General features: G+C 36.2%; 1 protein-coding gene across 2 annotated transcripts in view; it reads right to left on the bottom strand.

Annotated features, from left to right (window-relative positions):
- The window catches only part of LRMDA (leucine rich melanocyte differentiation associated), a 606,948-nt gene that overhangs the window by 90,571 nt on the left and 497,194 nt on the right, over window positions 1-19,183 (bottom strand). For both annotated transcript variants that reach the window (XM_077784575.1, XM_077784574.1), the window contains one exon: window positions 6,723-6,807. In XM_077784575.1, coding sequence (XP_077640701.1) covers window positions 6,723-6,807 — 85 coding nt within the window. The remainder of the gene's footprint in view (window positions 1-6,722; window positions 6,808-19,183) is intronic.

The following is a 19,183-nucleotide window of genomic DNA, read 5'->3' on the forward strand; positions in this document are numbered from 1 at the left end:
GCATTTCTCCCCACCTTCCATTCATTCCTTCGACCTATTCTTCTCCCCACAAAGCAAACATATCAGAAATACTGAGAAAGCAGTAAAATGGAATTCACCTTGGAAGGCAAAAATCATGGTCAGAGCTAAGAAACCAGGCACCCCACTGAATAAATAGAAATGAGTCAGTACCATTCACATCTCCTGGTATAATGGGGAGTCTGTGGGCACCAGCAGGAGCCATCCAGCACAGGAACAAGAGAAGCCTGCTCTGCCTTTCTCCCAGCTGCACCAGGAACACCTCGCACCAGAATTCTTTACGTTTCTGCCATTACCTTCTCATCTGGACTACAAAATCCTTATTCACCTCTGATGGATTTATTTTTGCTTTCATGTCCCCTTAGCTAAAGGGAACTGAGACCAGAAAACAGAATCTTTTCCTAACCAAGTCTTCTCTCACACTGATACTCATCTATACCACCACTTTGCTTTCCATGCTTCTCCCATGTGTCTTGAGCTTCCATTAATGTCTATTTTTCAAACTAAAAATTAAGGAACTAGAACCCAGTTTTTCACTTCATACAGGCAGACCACATGGGATTTTTTTTTTTTTTTTTAATAACAGACTTCTTATTTTAGCATTCTCCCAGAGTGTCAAAAGAAGATGATTTCCACCCACTCTCCTCAAGGCTAAGTCATGACCACATCACATCTCACTGTTGGGACATATTTCCTGGCACTAATAGGAAATGTCACAGCTTATTTTTGAGTGTTCCTTCCCTGGAAAATATGATCTTGTCTGTTCCATGCTATTGAGAACTATTTTTTGTTTGTTTAAGGTTATTCATCTCATGATGAGAAGATCCTGGCCTAAGAAGTCTTCAGTGTAGGACAACACAACATAATGCAGATTAAAAATGATGATATTTCCAAAGAACACTTTATATAAAATAAAGAAAATATCTCACTATTCATGGCATCTTTGCCTGATACAGAACTTTCACATAGTGCATCTGCTTGCAATTTTCTTATTTATCCTATTAAGGATTAAGTTATTAAGCAAGTTAAAGCAAATACATCTTATATACATATATGGATACACTTTGTTAACTGAATGATAAAGTACTACCCATAGGTTTTTTGGGGTTTGGGGTTTTTTGACAGAATACAATGCCTTATGCATTTACACAGAAAAATCAATTGACAAGCATAAAGTGCAGTTCACACTAAGAAAACTAACTAATTATGATAAGTTGCTACATAAATTGCTTTGCAACTTCCTCAGCAATCAATTTCAAACTCTAAATAAGCCTCTGGGTTGAAAACACAATGAGTACCTAAAAACTGTTTCAATAACAACCACAGAGAGGACCACAATGATAATATAAACAGCATACCTATCTTTCTGGAAGTAAGTTTTCTGTAAAACAATTTCCTTTTCTTTTTATGTCTGTGATTTGAAGACAGCATGGCTTTTCAAAATGCATGTGGAAAATAAGAACTTTGTGTATTAACATTTATTATTAGGAGGTGCATGTCAATTTTACAATTTTACTTCAAATATTTTCAATTGATATATTAAAACTCTAGACCAAATTCTAGAAGGATTGATAGACATTATTAGTTACACATGAACCTAAGAATATTTATAAAGCATGATCAAGTTGAGCAAATTGAGACAGAATATATAAATCCTTGGAGAATAATAATTTTAATTATACTACTCCCTCTGGCTCTCCAAAATTTCTACTTTTTTCCTTCAACACCAAATTTTGAAAGTAGTAGATATCCTTTGACATGTGCTGGATTCTGAATTCCTGCCCAACTGGATGGGCTAAACCCTTGTTGTTGTGTGTGCAGTCCACTTTTATCTTGATCAGTACTTATCTAAACTCCTACAAAGCTACTAGCTGGTTTTCTGTGTGGCACACCCCAACAATCAGTCAGGAAGAATTTTGTATGAACACATAAGTCATTAGTGAAAATATACTATGCCAAATATTCTGGGTAAAATAGCACAGTATAAGAATCACAGAAAAAGGAAATGTTGCAAGTTCAGGTGTCTCTCTATGATTATGATTTTTTGCTGAAGAATGGGAAAGTTTGGAAAGATTTTAATTTCAAAAGAAATCTTTAGCACAGCTCTGTTAGACAAAGAGAAACTGAGAGCAAAAGGAATCTCTCATTTCCTTTCTTCAAAAGGGTCTATAAAATTACCTTTAGAAGGTTAATAAGAAGCTTTAAAATATTCTTTCCTTGGATTTCTGAGCATGGGATTTGAATGCAGTTGATGATTTTCAAGATCAGATCATAAAATAAGAAAACACATCTGTCAGTTGATTGAAACATATTGGTAGAATAAATACCAATTTTTCATTTGGGCACTCATCCTTCAAACATAAGACACCATAATAACTGCACATACCAGAATGCTTGGAAAATTAACTGTACATACACCAAAACAGGACAGTGGATTTGTTCAGAAAGTTTTTACAAGTCATAATAGATTAGAACTATTAAACCTTGGCCTAAATCCAAGCTAAGGTTCTAAAAAGTACTTACATAAGTACAGGCTTAGTTTGTAATGGAAACTGCTTCTTCTTCCTTTTACCAGTAAGCTATGGGGTAGACTTACCACAGGTTTTTCCCAGAAACAAGATCACAAGAAAAGGAGGAGTCAGCTGTAAATTGTTACTGGAAACCAAATGGCTTTGGCAAATTAATATGTTTCCAAGTAAATCAGGTAATAGACAATGTTATAAAATAACTGCTTATACAAAAGGCATCCAGCACATATTTTTGTATGGGAAAAACAGATTTCCATGATAGCCATGATTTAGTGATATTGCTTCTGATGAGATAGAATGATAAATTACTATTTTCCCCATCAACTGAAAAGCACTGTTCTTTTAGAAGGCAATTTGAGTTTGAATGCTTACATATAAAGGCACATCCTTATAAAAAAGGATGCCATTATAAAAGAACAAATATACAACTTGAGTGGGGTGAAGGGGAGGGCCTTTTTACATAAATCAGACAAATTATCCTTACAAATACATTATTTTGACTTTAAAATTTCTTTTTCATCAATGACAACTATGTTAAGAATTGATATTTCTATTTAAAGATATGTACCCAGTTAATAAATTATCAACAAGGAATAGAAGGGTACATATATACAAATCACTAAAAAAATTACATAAGTCCCAAAATTTTTGGGCCAATTTCTTCTAAAAGTCACTACATTTCATCACTTTCGTGGAGCATGGACATTTCTATTTAAAAACTGCAATAAGTAACTGCTCTGTTTGGTTTATTGGTTTTTTTTTTCCATTAAAGGTAAATCTCAAAAAGCAGATAGGAATGGGGGGTGCATATATTTGATTTCACCAGAAAATCTGAAAGCAAGAAAAAGATAAGCAATGTATAGAATATAGAAACAAAAGAAGCACTTTTTATGACAGGAGGCTGTGTCTATGAACTGATTTCTTTTAACTAGGTGAGAGAACTTCACAAACTTCACACAAGTAAATCACTGGGTTCTAAATCCATACAAAGTAAAATACAAAATCCTACTTTAACAAAGACCAAGGAAAGATCCTTAGAAGTTTGAGATCATTGGTTTGGAATTAAAAGAAAATACAGTTAGTTATAAAATTACCACTTTGGAAGTCTTGTCTAACAGGATAGCAATTAGATCACATAAAGAATCAAGTCATATTGCTGTCAGATGCCCAAAATCTAAATAGAAGGCCTTTATCCATAGATTTAACTGCTTTCCCGGTGGACTACCTGTAAATCCTATTTAATATATTTTTCACTGAAAAATATGAACAGTGGGACTGAGGTAAGGTTCAACTTAGAAAAGTGAGTCTAAGCAACACTGTAATATAAGGGAAAACACTTTCCCAAGATGGGGAAAAAAATTCCAAAGCTTAAAAACATGATGGAATATTTCTCTCTTCATGTATTTATATACTCAAGCATTATAACACTCAATATAATACTTGCAGTGCTTATTCCATATCATTCCATGCTGACATCACACTGTCTTATGCTGTTTCCGTGGGCTTTGAAAGGGAGAGTGAGATTTTTATCATTCCTGAAATTGTCTGTACAAAGTATGGAGTCAGCCTAAAGAACTGGATCCTGACTGGAAATTATATACTGCATGCATGAACACAAAAGCTGTAAGACACATTGTGCAACCCACACATAATTATATGTTTTTGTTCTCCCTGTAAAAAATCATAGCTAAATAGAGTGAGAAATGTCCAAGTGAAACTGTATCAAATACATCCAGCTTGCTCCTGCTACCCTTCCCAGTCCCCTAAAAATCAATTTAGAGCTGTACCAAACCATTTGCCAGACTTCAGGATTCTGGTAAACAAGTTTCTCCAGGGACAAATTACACTCACAAAATTACAGCATTCTTCATTCCAGTATGCATTGAAAACCGCCAATATTTACATATGCAACAGCTGATTCAATTCTACTTTACAACACTGAAAGCATTCTGTGAAGAAAAAAACTGAAGATATTCAGAACCTAAAATAGCATGCTTAAGTATTTCATTCTTTCCTTGGAGATTTTTCTATTGACTGCAATTAATCTTTTATGGACTTGGGAACTCTGGATTTTTTCTTTGTATAAAAGAAGTTGATTGAGTTAATGGGCCTTGCCAACAGGTTGTTCTAAGCTTGGAATCGGTTCTTCCAAGACCTGGAAGTTTGGAAAGTGTTCTTAATTATTTCCTTGTGAATATGTGTATATATTTACACACACACATATATATAAATTTATCAAATCATGTTAAGAATGTCTCTTTAAGGACAAATTTTATCCTTTCTTTGGATGACATGCTCTTCTCCCTTCACTTTATTTATAAAGGTGCTTAATCACAAGGAAATTTGAAGCATATTTAGTATGCAGAGCAGAATATTTCTGGGAAGAGTAAAGACAGAAGTAATAAAAATTATGTGAACTGCTAAGGGTAGAATGTTGGTGATTTGGGGAATATAATTTTCCTTTCTCATGGCAAGGGGGCAGACATTCTGAAACCCTGGTGAGGACAGTGGGTACTTAGACCTTGGCAAGCTCCCACTCTGAACAAACACCTGCTGGATGTGTCTGCACCACCTACTGCAGCCACACAACTGCTGAATTGAAAGAGGAGTCAATCAATAATGCAGACACACCGATTTTGATCCAAAATTACTGGCATTTCTCTTGTCAAATTAGATAACAAATTCAACCATGAAGCCACACTTCCAATACACTATTATCTAAATACAAAATCTGAAGATACCTGGCTTTTAAGGGCACTTTGAAACTATTTCTATAGAACTCAGGTATTTTTCTAGATTCTAGCATTCTATTTATTGAGTTAGTAGACCCTAGCCATTTAAGCCAACACCAGAAATCCAACCTCAAAGGCAACATGTTTATCTGAAAAATCAATCTTGAAAATGGGGGGGAGGAGGGAGGGTGGAGAGGAGGGACACTTTGTTGTAGGTTTCTTTTGAGGGCGGAGAGGTTGCTTTTTAATCTCTGAAGTCTGGGTATGTGCCCAAATTCAGGATTTTGGTTGGTCCTTTCTCTTTAAAAAGCATCAGTTTCTATGCGAGCTCAGTGCTGGAATACAATGCACCCAGAGCACTTCTAGGATATCTGATTTCCACCACAGCAACCTGCACCAAGGCCAGGATGAAGCTTCATACTCATCCTCAGCTCTAGCACAACAACAGTGATACAGGCTGCAACAAATAAAGTTGTAATCACCTGCTTCCCTCATCCTTCACACCTGAACCACAGATCCTTCTTCAGGTGCATTACCTGCCTGATTCTTTCAGAACGTATCAAGTAATATGGAATTCTATTAAAGCTGCTTCCATCCTCTGTAGTGCTGCAGAATTTGAACACACATTAAAATTAAGCTACCATCAATTCATAAATATAAGGCTGACTTTGATCCTTGTATCCTAAAAAAACCCTGCCTATAGACAAATGGTTTACATGATCAGTGTATACTCAATGGATAATGTAGGAAATAAATAAGAAGATTGTTGCTCTGGTGTTAAGCTGAAAAAGTGCTTCAAGCTTTACAAATTTCTCCTTTTTGAAAAAAGTGAAAAAAAAAAATCAGAATGCACCCTTCCTGACTGCTTCAGTTTTTCACCTTTCCCTGAATTTCTTGTTTCATAGGTATGCAGAATGAATTTGTGAATTTGCCCAAGGTGCTTTCTTAAGTTCTAAAGATTGATGAAAAAGGAAATTGAAAACTGATCTACATTTAATGTTGAAAAACAGAGAGGAATCCCTTTTTGTTGCAATGAAAATGTGTTAACATTTTAAAATTATAGTCCTAAATTTCTAAACTGCCAAAAAACTCACTTAAAAAATATTAAAAAGTTTACAAATTCTCTCAAAATTACCAATGCTCAATGTAATCATCTACTTAGCAATGTTTAAGTATTCTAATAGTTTTACATTTTTCTCTCTCTCGCACACAAAAATCACTGAGCGTTATTATCCATAGGTTTATTTGCTTTCCCAGTGGACTACCTGTAAATCCTATTTAATATGAGTTAAAATCTGTAGTCTTGACAGCTATGGTTTTCTCACGTAGTGCTTGAAAGGCGTGGTGGTCTCCGTACAGCGAAAGGCAGCCGTAACTAAGGCAGAGGAGGCCTGAGAGCAAAGCTTAACGCCCCGCGGCAGTAAAAATGAAACGGGGCTCGCACCTCTGTGGTTGGTGAGGTCCCTGGATCCGGAAGGCAGCGGCGTGTAGTGCATCTCTGGCGAGGCTGGGGCAGCAGCGCTGGAGGCCTGCGGGACAAAACAAACGCGGTCAGTGCCGAGGAGCCCGGCCCGGGCAGAGCATCCGCGCTGGGATGCGCTGCCGGTGCGCGGAGCCGCCAGCCACGAAGGAGTCATTTGTTCCTGCTAAGGCTCCTTGCCATTCCTCAAGGTTGCTGTACTCACAAGAGTTTACACGATGGCGTTATGTATCATTACTAAATGAATTTTTTTTATACAGCTGACAGCTTAAAAAAAAAAATTACCATCTTTGTCAGGAAAACTTTAGGCAATGTCAAAGTTTTTCCTCTTGGTGGAACAGATTATTATTTAGCTAAAGGAAGCTATGAGTGAGTCCACACGAATCAAAGGAGATAGAAAATAGGAAGTTGGACTAAGATACTATCCTTTTCAAATCTAAATTAAAAAATCCCAAATTATTTTCTCATTCCACTGCCCAGTGAGCTAAATGAAGGGATCTATTAAAAATTATAGTGCCTATAATGCAAAAAAGTGTACAAGTATATATTGTTAACAATGAACACTTAAACCTACACCAGAAGTCTAAAAAAAGAATTAAGTACCCAAGAGGACTTGTTCAGAACCCTTAAAAGCAAATTGTTAAGGGAGAAGCCTCCCAAATCTTTCTCCCTAATAAGCCTCAAGATCCTATGATTCTAATTTTAAAATATTGGACTGAAGAACTATGGTTTACAATAAACTAACCTTCATTCCATTGGAAGTTTCAGCTGAAGGAAAAATATATATAAAATAAAGTTAAAACAAGCCACATTTACCCTCTTGCTTTTTAGTTACAGAACAGCAGTTAGAAGACATGAAAAGAATTGTGTTGGTGAATATGAAACATTGTCAGTTTTTAAAATTCAGTTTAACTTCAGTTGATGACACAGTAGTGATATGTTCAGTTTCAGATACAGAGTTTGCTCTGGAATATTTACAACCTACCCATTTCAACAGATATAAAAAGATGATGTGTTTAAATAGAATACACAAAGGACAGCGTTCACTGAAAGTTATATGATAATTTCTAACAGAAAAATAAGGCAAATAAAGAGAAAATACAAAAGCTAAACTATTTATTGAATCTCATGATAATTCACTAAAGGGAGTCTTGAGAAAATAATTGCTATCTTCTGTGTAGTTTGTTCCCTAATGATATAATGACTTCTAAGCTGCAAAAGTCAATCAAAGGAATCCACCTCAATCATACTTACTTTATAATTTAACATATCCTCAAAATTTATGAACCCCCAGGTCTCCAATATCTGATTAATATATAAGTATAAAATAGAGCTACAGTATTTTGGGGAAGAAGAAGCACTAATTCAAATTTTAATTACCAGACCAAACCCAAGAACAATAATCAGAAATCCATAACAATGAAAGTTAATAATTATAATAGTTTGTTAAAGGCTGTAACATAGAAATCTTCCTTGTGGTAGCTGTTGGACTCCTAAATGATAGTACATAAAATGTTAAGAGGTGATTGGCAAGATTAGCATACTAAGATTTTGTTTTTGGAGACCAGTCATCAATTTCTGTGTCAAACCATAGTTACAATTCCACCTTTGTCCCTTGGAAAAATCAGGTCACAATATGAAAATGCATAATACATCAAAACAAACATCTTAATAGAACATAACAGAGGAAAATTTGCCTAAACAGCAAGGACACTACTTATCAGATATGAATAAAAATAGAGAATATCCTGCCTCTGTTGACTCACCAGTGATAAGAAACCCTTTTCAGGGAACCTCCTGTTCAGAGACATATTGCTACAGACATAACTTTCACCTTCAGCCAGAATGAATCATACCTTGATTTTGGTGAACTGCAAACCTGCAGCTCAATCTGCTCTGGACTATGAATTATTGGAAATCTCTCTGATGGCCAATATGAGCCAAGGGCACATAACATGTAAGAGGAGAGATAGAAACCCCTTAGACCCAGCTATGTGATATTTGAAACTAATTCCAGGAACAGGAATCTGTTCACAACGACATGTTTCCTTTGGGTTGAGTAGTTCTGGGTAAGAAAAGGAGAAAAATGTCACTATTTTAACATCATGCTTCATGCCTGTAAATCACTCAAAAAACTGGAAGAATAAGTGGTCTCATACTGTACACTCTAGATGTTATCTGCCTATTCAAGTGTACTTATTTGGGACTCTGGTAATAGTGAAGGTTTCTCTTTGCTACTTTTAATCTCAATTTAGACTGTTGACAGCTTGATGATAGCTTTTCCTAAAATTACTGGAAGAGACTTTGCCATTTCAGCAATATACCACTGAGTGAGCAAAATTCAAGAGCTTCTAAAAAGGATATTGAAGTGAAGGGGCAATTTAGCTTTATTTCCAATTTTAGGAAACACAAGAACAGAAGGGTTTGTTTATCGGTGTTTTTCTGTTATTTTATGTACAGTATATAATTCCCTGTCAAATATAGAAGAATTTTCATTACCTTTGAGCTAAGCATTCAGTTAGAGCAACTTTAATTCTATGGAATATCATCCAGGGTTAGGATTGTTTTGCACAAACACTGGCTCAAGTTTCAAATCACGTTTCTGAGTAAGCCTGTGCACCAGCAGAAAGACAACTATTTGTTTTCTCTATCACATACTGACATTTGGCCCTAAGCTATTTTCCAAAGAGATTTGTATAGATTGCATTACTCTTAATATTCACAGGAATATTGTGACAGTGACAGCATTGACATGTGACAGTTATGTCTTCAAGTATTGGTGATATATGCATCAGAAGTTCTTCTTGCAGTGGAAAGTAACTATACATACAAATAGCTTTGAGGAAAGCTGTTTAAACTGGTTGGTAGCTTCAATTTATAGGAACAGGTCACAAAATAACTCAGTAAAGAAATTCTAATGTTACTGTTACAGAAGAAGCTTGTAGTTTTGCAAACCTTGAAGTCATTCAAGTTTTGCAGTATATCATAGTATGTGGTTTAAGACTTAAAAGACAAAGTTAGACTACTCACAGCCCCCTGTTATGCATATAACCAAACATTTGCTAAACTGTGGCACCTTTCTTCATATTTGTCACCCACTTCAACACACTGGCATGTTCTGGAAAACCAAGAGGTAGCACAGCACCCCTGCCAGGAAAGGAGGCTGTTCTTGGTGGAAGGAGATTTCCTACTCTCTTTGCTCCACAGCCAAGCAGACTTAGCCATGAGTTAGCAGTTGTCTTTGCTAAACTCCAGCATAAATTAGAGTCACTGTAATGAACAGAAAAAAAATAACCCATTTAGAAGAAATTTGTCAGCCACACACCAACAACCAGCTCTCAAGAGTGGAGGAATCTAATTAGACTAAACAAAAATAAAAGCTATTCTGTTTAATCCCTGAATTCCACTTTTCAAGGAATAAAAAATGCAATACTTGGATGGTACTAGTAAGGGAACATCATGGCTAGTATCAGGACATACTGTACATCTACTGCATCAAAAAAAATTTGTAGAGACCAGTGATTAAAAAAAAAAAAAATGCTGCACTATTTTTGGCAACCTCACAAGTTCCTTCAAATATTTTAGCTGTTGAAGGAAGTAAAGGGAGAACTCGGACAAGACAATCCTCATTGAATCATGGTTTGAGAAAGTAAAATTTAAATTACTCTGCTATCCAAGTTATATCTCTCTACCGGACACTTCATTTTTGTATTTCTAAACACAGGAGTAAAAAAAAAAACCCACTTCTGACACTTTTAAATCTAATCAATAATACAAGTGTTTAAGTTATGATCAAGAGTATGACCTTAGCAAATATTAATTCCAGATATTTCAGCAGCTTATTTTCGGATGTGATGTTAATACAGTAGCCAAATTATTGTAGTATTAGGACAACAAGAAGAACAGTGATCTTATATTTTGGCCTTCTAACTTCAATAACCTTTAGCAAGAAAGAGGAATTTCTCACATTTAATGGAAGTAGTGGAGCTTAAGACTCAAAGCATTTCAAATTCAAAGCATTCCCTTATTCTCTTGTAAGAGAGATTATCACTTCTCACTTGAATTTACTTTACCTTTTGGTTTTCACTTAATGTTAAATTGCAAGGTTGAAAGCAGGGATCAAAAATGCAAATGAACATCAGATAATTCTTATGCATTTAGGCTTAATTGAGTGTAATCGATATGTCTGGTGTGCAGCCAAATTCAACTATTGTGAAAAGCACCTAATATATGGACATTATTTTTGGACTACTGAATGCCAGAAAATAATGAGCTGGCATTCAGCTTTGGTGAATCAGCCCTTGAATTTTCATCTAAGAGCAGTTTTGAATTATTACTGAAGATAAGGTGTAAATGTGCAAGGGAATTTTATCCATGTTTCTCCCATGAATCATAAATGAGGAAAAAAATTACAGTCTAAATTGCACTTAAAAGGAATAAAGTCTTTTCATGTCATACATGATTTATCAAAATGATCTCATTTTAAGAGTACTGTGGTGTATCTTGATTAATAACATTAGTAAGCATGATGAATGGCCTCTTTAATGGTAACACAGAATTTATTGGCAAAATCCCTACTTCTACCAAAAAAGGGTGGGAAGTAAAACACACAGCAGTTAGTAACTTGCAGAAACAGCTTAAGTAAACTTTCTGCTATGTATTTTGCACTTACATATCCTTGAAAATCCTTAATTTGAGTTTATTCTCACGGTCATTCAGAAACAAGTAAGGGGTGTTACCTAACGGGGCAGCTCTAACCACTACAAAAGTCACTTTGCAGTTCTCTGCAAAACAAGCTGAACTCTGCATGTACTGTAAGAGGATGCAGTGTATTAAGGTCTTTCAGGAGCATTGGTCCCATCCCCTTATGACCTTTTTCAATATCCTCTTCATTTTGCCTCAATATCCTAAATGCTTCCCTTTTTCCATTACTCCATTTTACCCTGCCCCCCTCCTCCCTTTTTAAGCCTGCTCCAGCCTGCCCTAACTAATTTCCTTTTGGGCTGACAGATCAGAGGCCTTCCTACCACTGTTCCTTTTAGACCTGTGAAGCCCTCCTCGTAATCCTGCTGCTTGTCCACAATTAATCTTTCCAGTTGCCACATTATTAACACTACCACCCACAGACAGAGGATGCCTGAGCACGGCTGGACACTCGCTCCCCACTGGAGCATCAAAGTTGTCAATCACACACCAGTCAGAAAGTTGCCTGCTGTCAACATCAGAGGATTTCATACTCTCCTACCCGCTGATCAAACATTTTTCTTCAGAAGATTAATTCCAAGTCCCCACCCATTTCCTCCCATATCCTCTTTCCCTTTTAGGTTTACTCAATGATCCATCTTCTGTATGGAAAAGGAAGCAGTGTATAATAGAAATCCTTTCAAAACAAAAGTTCAGCAAAACTAAATTTAAATCCCAGCTGTTATCAACCTCTTCCCCCTGTGCAAGTTAAACACCTTAAAGAGCTTGGATTAGACCTAGTCACAAATGCCTTTCTTTGATCAAAGGCTCCAAGACTTTACACAAATATAATCACAAGGCAATGACTGCATCTAAGGAGCCTGAATTGATTTGTTCTACTGTAACATATAGCATACAAAAATACCCTTTAGGCTTTCTGACTTCCAAGACCATTCTTTTTTAACTTATATCATTCAAAAGCCAAGAATTTTAGCATCTTCATATTTTCTCAAGGTCATTAGATAAAAAGTGAACTTCTTGCATAGTATTTGCCTTCTCTTTTTAAAAAGTGCATCTCAGTTACTTACACTTAAAAGCAGAAGGATACAAGAGATTTTTCAGCTCGGCTTCAGTTTGATGCGTTGAAGGGAAGTGACTATTACCACCTTTCCCTAATCATATGCCACATTCAATATATTCAGTTTTTATAAACTAAACCTTAACTGCTCAAGTGGCTCAACGAAAGACCCCCAGAGGTATAAAAAAAATAAAGAAAAATCTGCTGGCCTTGAATCCTAACCTGAGATTGGGAAAGTTCAAACAATTATTATACATTCTACCTTCTATTTATCTATCAGCATCTTTACCTCCATATCCTAAGAACACACACGCTGCCTTCTTTTCATTTACACTATGCAGGATTCAAGGGGTTCACATGCTAGTAAAATAGTGGACAAAGCAAACCACAAATAAGTCTGTCATACCCCAAACCACAAAACCCTTCAACTGTTGCTAGAGAATCCTGAGTTGTCACAGACAATTATTCTTTGAAGTTCCTCATGAAGTAAACCGCAAATGATTTTTGAGATGTTAGAACCTTTTTCTAAGTCCCCACCTCACCAACACCCAAACATGACATTTATTGAATTTGACTCATTCTTTAACATTTCTGAAGGGGTGAAAGAGAAATATGGAGTTTTTAGAGATTACAGCAACAACAGAAGGTGCCAAAAGCATAGGTAAGTCAATGTGAAGGGAAGTACCCTGACAATATAATAGATTCCAAGTTTACTTCAGTTATTCCCTGCAATATGTTTCAACCAATTATATCACAAGTACAAAACATAGCAGTAGTGGAGTAATTGCCAAGATTCCTGCTATGCTATGGCATAGCAACAGTTTATAAACTGCATACAAACACTGATACAGAAATACACCACATATGATATTGTAACTCATTACTTTTTACAGCCCTTTATTTTGAAATAAGGTACCTCAGAACTTCTCCACCTCCTTTTACTAATCTGATTTTTCAAAAGCAAGGACAAGATCATCAAGCTAAGTTGATTTTTTAGAGAGGAACTTCCAAGACTGTTCCATAAATTAAATCAGCAACATAATTTCATCATTTTCAAGCACATTCAATGATAATCAGAGGAATGCAGAACCGTGTATACATTTCACAGGCCGGGCATAATTGTTTGCAATGCTAGAGCACTTACTTTGCTTTGCTATTCATTCTGATTCCTTCTGCGTGCCTTAGTTTTTTTAGGAAGCATGGAAAATATTGCAAAAAAATGAAAGATAGATCCCAAATGTATAAGCTCTAATGATTATTGCTAAGTTGTGCTGCCCTCCTCACCTAACAGGCACAGGAATTAAGACACAGGAAGGTTAAAAATGCTTTCAAGGCATCTTCATTCTGTCATGTGGGAATAGAGCTGGATTGCAGTTCAAACCTCTTGTCGCTCTATCCAGCCAGCAGAAGGGGGTGCTGCAGTGTAACCTATTTAAAATGCAAATAGAGTAACTTTTGTAACAGCAGATTAAAACTAGCGTTTTATTCACTTGGCATACCCACAGCATACTGAATGCTGGAATCAGACTTGTCACTGCACACCGCAGGTTATTAATAGAGCTCAGAATGGTGTTACTAAATGTGCAAGTTAAAAGCAAATAAACAAAAATGGATTTATCTGTGGTATTTGTTCTCCTGGAGAATTCAACAAGGCCTGCTTCACACTGCACACTTGTTTATCCAAGATCACTGAAGCTCAATTTTGTTGGTTTTTTTTTGGTTTGTTTTTTTTTTTTCCTTAATTATCTGATTGACAGCCACTTACCACAGCCAGAGATCCTGGGATACTGGGATATGTGATCTCTAACACTAATATTATAGAGAATATCACATTTTTTTCAACCCAGACAAATACATACATACACAGGGAAGACTCTATGGTGAACAGCTGCTGCTCCCCAATAGGCCTTTCTAGACTCTCATGAACTACCAACACATGAAAAAACACAAAGTTAAAGGGCTCAGCAGAACCAAATCAACACATTGTGCTATGGCTTTACACTTCATCTTCCTACAGTGTCAGGTGTCAGGGCAGGCAAATGGATTTCCCCTCTATATTCAAGCCAATTCCTCTGTTCTTCATCTCGATCTCTCAGAGATTCATCAAAAATGCGATTTAATTACATCTCCTCCCCTCCTCCCCCTCCCAAAAAGAGTGTAAACATGACTCCTTTTTATCTCCTGATACATCTGGACAAGTAGACAATGTGCTAAAACAAAATAAATCTGCCCTGACAGTCACATCAAAGGGTTCAGCTAGGGGCTTGCAGCTACTTAAGGCACAGGAATGTTGTTGCTAAGCATCGCTCTACAACCTATCAGTCCCTTAAAGAAGAGCTTTTTTCTTTCAGAGGGAGATGAGGAAAGCTGGAGAGTGGGAACCAGACTGCAAAGGGAGATTGGGGATTTTGGAGGATTTTAAAGCTTAAAGTGAATTGTGTGAAGAAAAGGGGGTTTGTTTTGTTTTGTTTTGCCTCTTGACATACAGTCCACATTTGGGGGAGGAAGGAAAGCAGGGAAGGAAGGAGGGGTTAAAGCTTGTTGATGAAACATCTTGTGAATTATCCCTTTGGATAAAACCAAGAAAAGTCTTTGATATCCTTTTTCAAATCCCTGTATTTACTGTAGATTTGAAATAGAAAGATTGTGACCAAAAGCAATAGGGCTGGAATACCAAGCCTGTTAAAAATATATTGTGAAATGCATCCCATGCCCTTCTTTCTAGCATTTGATAAATGTGTTTATGTTTCTGAAGAGGTGAAGCCCAGAACAATGTCCGTATCCAATAAACATGCTCTACAGAGAAAGGAAACTTTTGATACATATGCACACAGCACAATTTGATGCTCAATTTACTAGTGAAAACTGTTCTCTTTAGAGAGAAGGTTCACTGAAACCTTCAGTCTTCCACACTGTGTCTTGCTGGACTTGATCTGCATGTTTAGTGCTTAAACCTCCAAAGGAAGGCAAAACCATGCTAAAACCAGACCTCAGGACTCATTCAAAACATAGCCACAACTAAATGGACAGCTGAAAATTCAAATTAGGCTCCCTCTCAAAGATGTAGAAACATATCCAAAGCAGATGACAATCCAGCCTGGAAAATATAAAACACTCAGTTTCAAAGCTTAATTACCCTGAAGGTAAGCTAAGAAAACCTGTTTGGTTACAGCAACACTGGGGCATTAACATATCTTTGGTTTTTAAAAACAGCTTTAAAAATCCTCTTCCCTTTTGAAAAATTAAACAAAGAAAACATGAAATGGACTCATTGTACATGCAGGGTAACTATCAAGAACATGAACAATTACCGAGCCCATGATATTACACAAATAAATAACACTTAGCATTATCTTCAGCACGACCATATTTATTAAACAGTGACTGAGGGCAGCAGTAACCATTTTTATTGTTCCATACAGCTCTTATTTTCTAATTAAACAGAAGGTTATTTCCACTGCCAATGCAGCTATTTATCTTATTTGAGTGTTACATAATATTTTTTGCCAGCCAAGCCTGACTATAAAGTGTTCTGTGTGGTGAACTGTGGCCCAACTTGCTTTCCTGTTTGGTAATCATAGAAATGGGCCATTTCGTGCTGTGTTAATAAATAAACTTTTTGCAATTTCTCCTAAAACATGATAAAGCTTATACTTTGTCCTTCCCTCTAGCTTCAATACAAGGGCAATGAGCTGTATTATTAAAGATATAGGTCAAGCAAACCTGATGATTTCAATTCTGTGGGGTGCTTTAGAAACTATTGTCATATTACTGAGATCATTCTGCTGTTCCTAATTATTCCTCTTGGTTGCCTCACATTTCAAGTGATTTCTCTCACACTTATGTCAAAATTTATAAGCTACTCCCTGTAACAACACTACATTATTTCCTCACTTGTTAGGGTAATATAGGACAGAAACTAGGAGAATGCTTTAATCTAGCTGACAAGGATAATGTAGTCTAGAAATGTAATAAACTTTGCATTCTACTACAAAGTTGTGGGTTTTTTTCCCTACCATGAAACATTTCATATAGATAGACATCTTAGAAAAACTAATTGCTACAATAACTTGCATATCCTCTTATCTGAGTTGCTTTTATCAGGAAAAATGTATCAGCATTAAAGCGTTCACTCCAATAGCTTGTGCATTCTCCTTATTCCCATAATTGCTATTCCACAGCATTCTGTTGACTGCACTGTAAAACTACATGCTGCTGCAGGAAACCTATTTCCAAGAAATCTGTGCATCACCCTAACAGTGCAAAACATCTGTAATTAACAGGCTGGGCTTTAACAGTGCTGTAACACATCTCAGGCTGACTGGCACAAAATTTTATTTGCTCTAAGTAGCTTGAGACTGGGAAAACACAAAATCAACTTTATATGATAGCTGCATGTTCTATAGTGGGTTTTTTTGAAGGATTTCAGAATGTAAGGAAAGCTGCCAGTGGAAAAGGTAGTCTAATGAAACATTTGAATTTTAAAGCCACTGTGGGTACTGCTTACTGTGGGAGCTAACCTATTTCCTTCAGAACATCCTTAAGATTACAAAATTATGGTACCCTCCTCCCCCCACAGAAACAAACAAAGCAAAAGTTCCTAATAAACAAACTAAGACACAATTCCAGTTAGAAAATGTCATATGAGTAACTCAAACATGACATCCGTACTAATATTTCTAGGGACAATTTTGGTGAATCTGTTTGTATCAACAAATGTCCAATGGCTTTTAAAATGCTTTTAGTCAGCAGCAAATTGAAAAAAACCCTAGATCACAATAATATGAGTCCAGAGCATCAAAGCCATCAGAAAATAAAATAGGAATAGAAGCACTGGTCTATAATAGCAACCATTAAAGGGACTTTTTATAGATAAATGAAAAACAATATTTAATTGAGCATGCACATAGGAAACAGAGAAGAGGAAAGGTGAAGCTAGTGTTGTCCCAATCAGAAATACTCACTGACAGCATTGTCAGGGGGGAAAAAAATAAAGGAAAATACCAAAACTTTCTGGGTTTGCCTCTGTTCCTGCTTCTGTCTCTTCTGTCTTCCTTTGAAGAGTTGATGACCTGACTGGAGGTAAATTTCAGGTGGTTTGAGGTGTGTGGGTGGGGAGGGATCAAGAGGCAGAAACAGAATCCTCTGAAGGCTTTCACTTCTGGGCCCGTTAGAAGAACTGGAGTCCCTGCCATGGCCTGGGAGCTGCCAGGGTGAACTATTCATACATTTATAAAGTGAGATTTACCTCCTCTATGATTACTTCCGTCCCAGACAAAAGACTCAGCATGTAGTAAAGACACATCTCATGTCTTTTTTCTTTTAAGCTACCATCTCTCAATATGTAAAATTGTCTTGAAATCTGATGATTTTATAAGTGTGTCAAAGTTCAAATTTTTTCCACATTGGGCAGCCACAAGGAGGTAATGCAATAGCCACATTTAAAACTTTTAAAGAAAGAACACTTACCTTATGACTTCAGAATACAAACACTAAAATTTTAGGGATATAAAGAATATGATTAATCAATATCTTAATAATTTGTAAAGTATCCACTTAGAAAACAGAAACAATCTCTGATGGAAATTATTAACCACAGGAACAGGAATTAATTTTAGGATCTTCATAAATGAATGCATGAGAGATAAGAAATCATTCACAAAGGCATTAAACTACAAAAGAGGAGTACTCAATCAGTATATTTTTCACATAATTTTTGGTGAATCAAAATAAACAAAAACCAATGGAAAACATTGGACACTATAAATGAAAAGACAATCAAAATATTTATGGAAAATGTAATTATATCAATTTGTTAAAACTTAAGTTTTGTAGAAACCCAAAACTGGGGTATATACAAAACATTGTCGCAGCACTTTTGCTTTAGGTTTTCTTAACTCTCAAGTAATTTCCTACATAAAGCAGTTCAGAGCTGTCTGAGACTTCTTGTACATGTTTCAGAAATGCATAACAAGTGGGAGATGAACTGCATAACACAGCTAACCTAACTAATTTTTATAATTACTTTTCTTGAACTTATTAATAATTAATGTCCACTTGAAAGATACCTTCACCCGAATGAGAGAATAAAACAGCAGGAGAGTTGATTTATCTCAAAATATGTTTTCCAAGCTCCATGTGTAGACTTTTGGAGTTCAGTCAGGCCATGAAATACTGGTAAGTGAGGTTTTCTTCATTGAGGTGATAGATGTAATGAATACTGTCCTAAAATGCATTGGGTTCTGTCTCTTCAAGAGGCTTTCTATGCTCCCCTTGAAGAAATGCTCTAACTAGTTTTCCCTATCCATAAAATCCAGAAAAGACTTAGTTTATCCCTTGGCTCAAAAAACTATTCCCTCAACGATGCAAAACTTCAGGACATATTACAATTCAGAGATGAGGGGAAGGTTTTTTGTCAGACAGGGTAACTGCTCATTTATAGGGCTGCTGAACTTTTCTTGGTTTCAGCTGTTACCATGGTTACTGACACAGTTGACGTGCACTGAGCACTTCCAGTCTTGGCTAAAAAAACTGCCATCTATGTACAGTCTGTCACAATTCTGGGAAATCTGTTCCAACAAATCAGCACTGCCATCAACATTCTTCTTTTTTTCTACCCTGAGTGTGTAAGCTTCAGTTGCAGCAGCTGGTTCTTCTCCTATCC

Source organism: Lonchura striata, chromosome 7 (assembly GCF_046129695.1).
Source record: "Lonchura striata isolate bLonStr1 chromosome 7, bLonStr1.mat, whole genome shotgun sequence".
Lineage (NCBI taxonomy): Eukaryota > Metazoa > Chordata > Aves > Passeriformes > Estrildidae > Lonchura > Lonchura striata.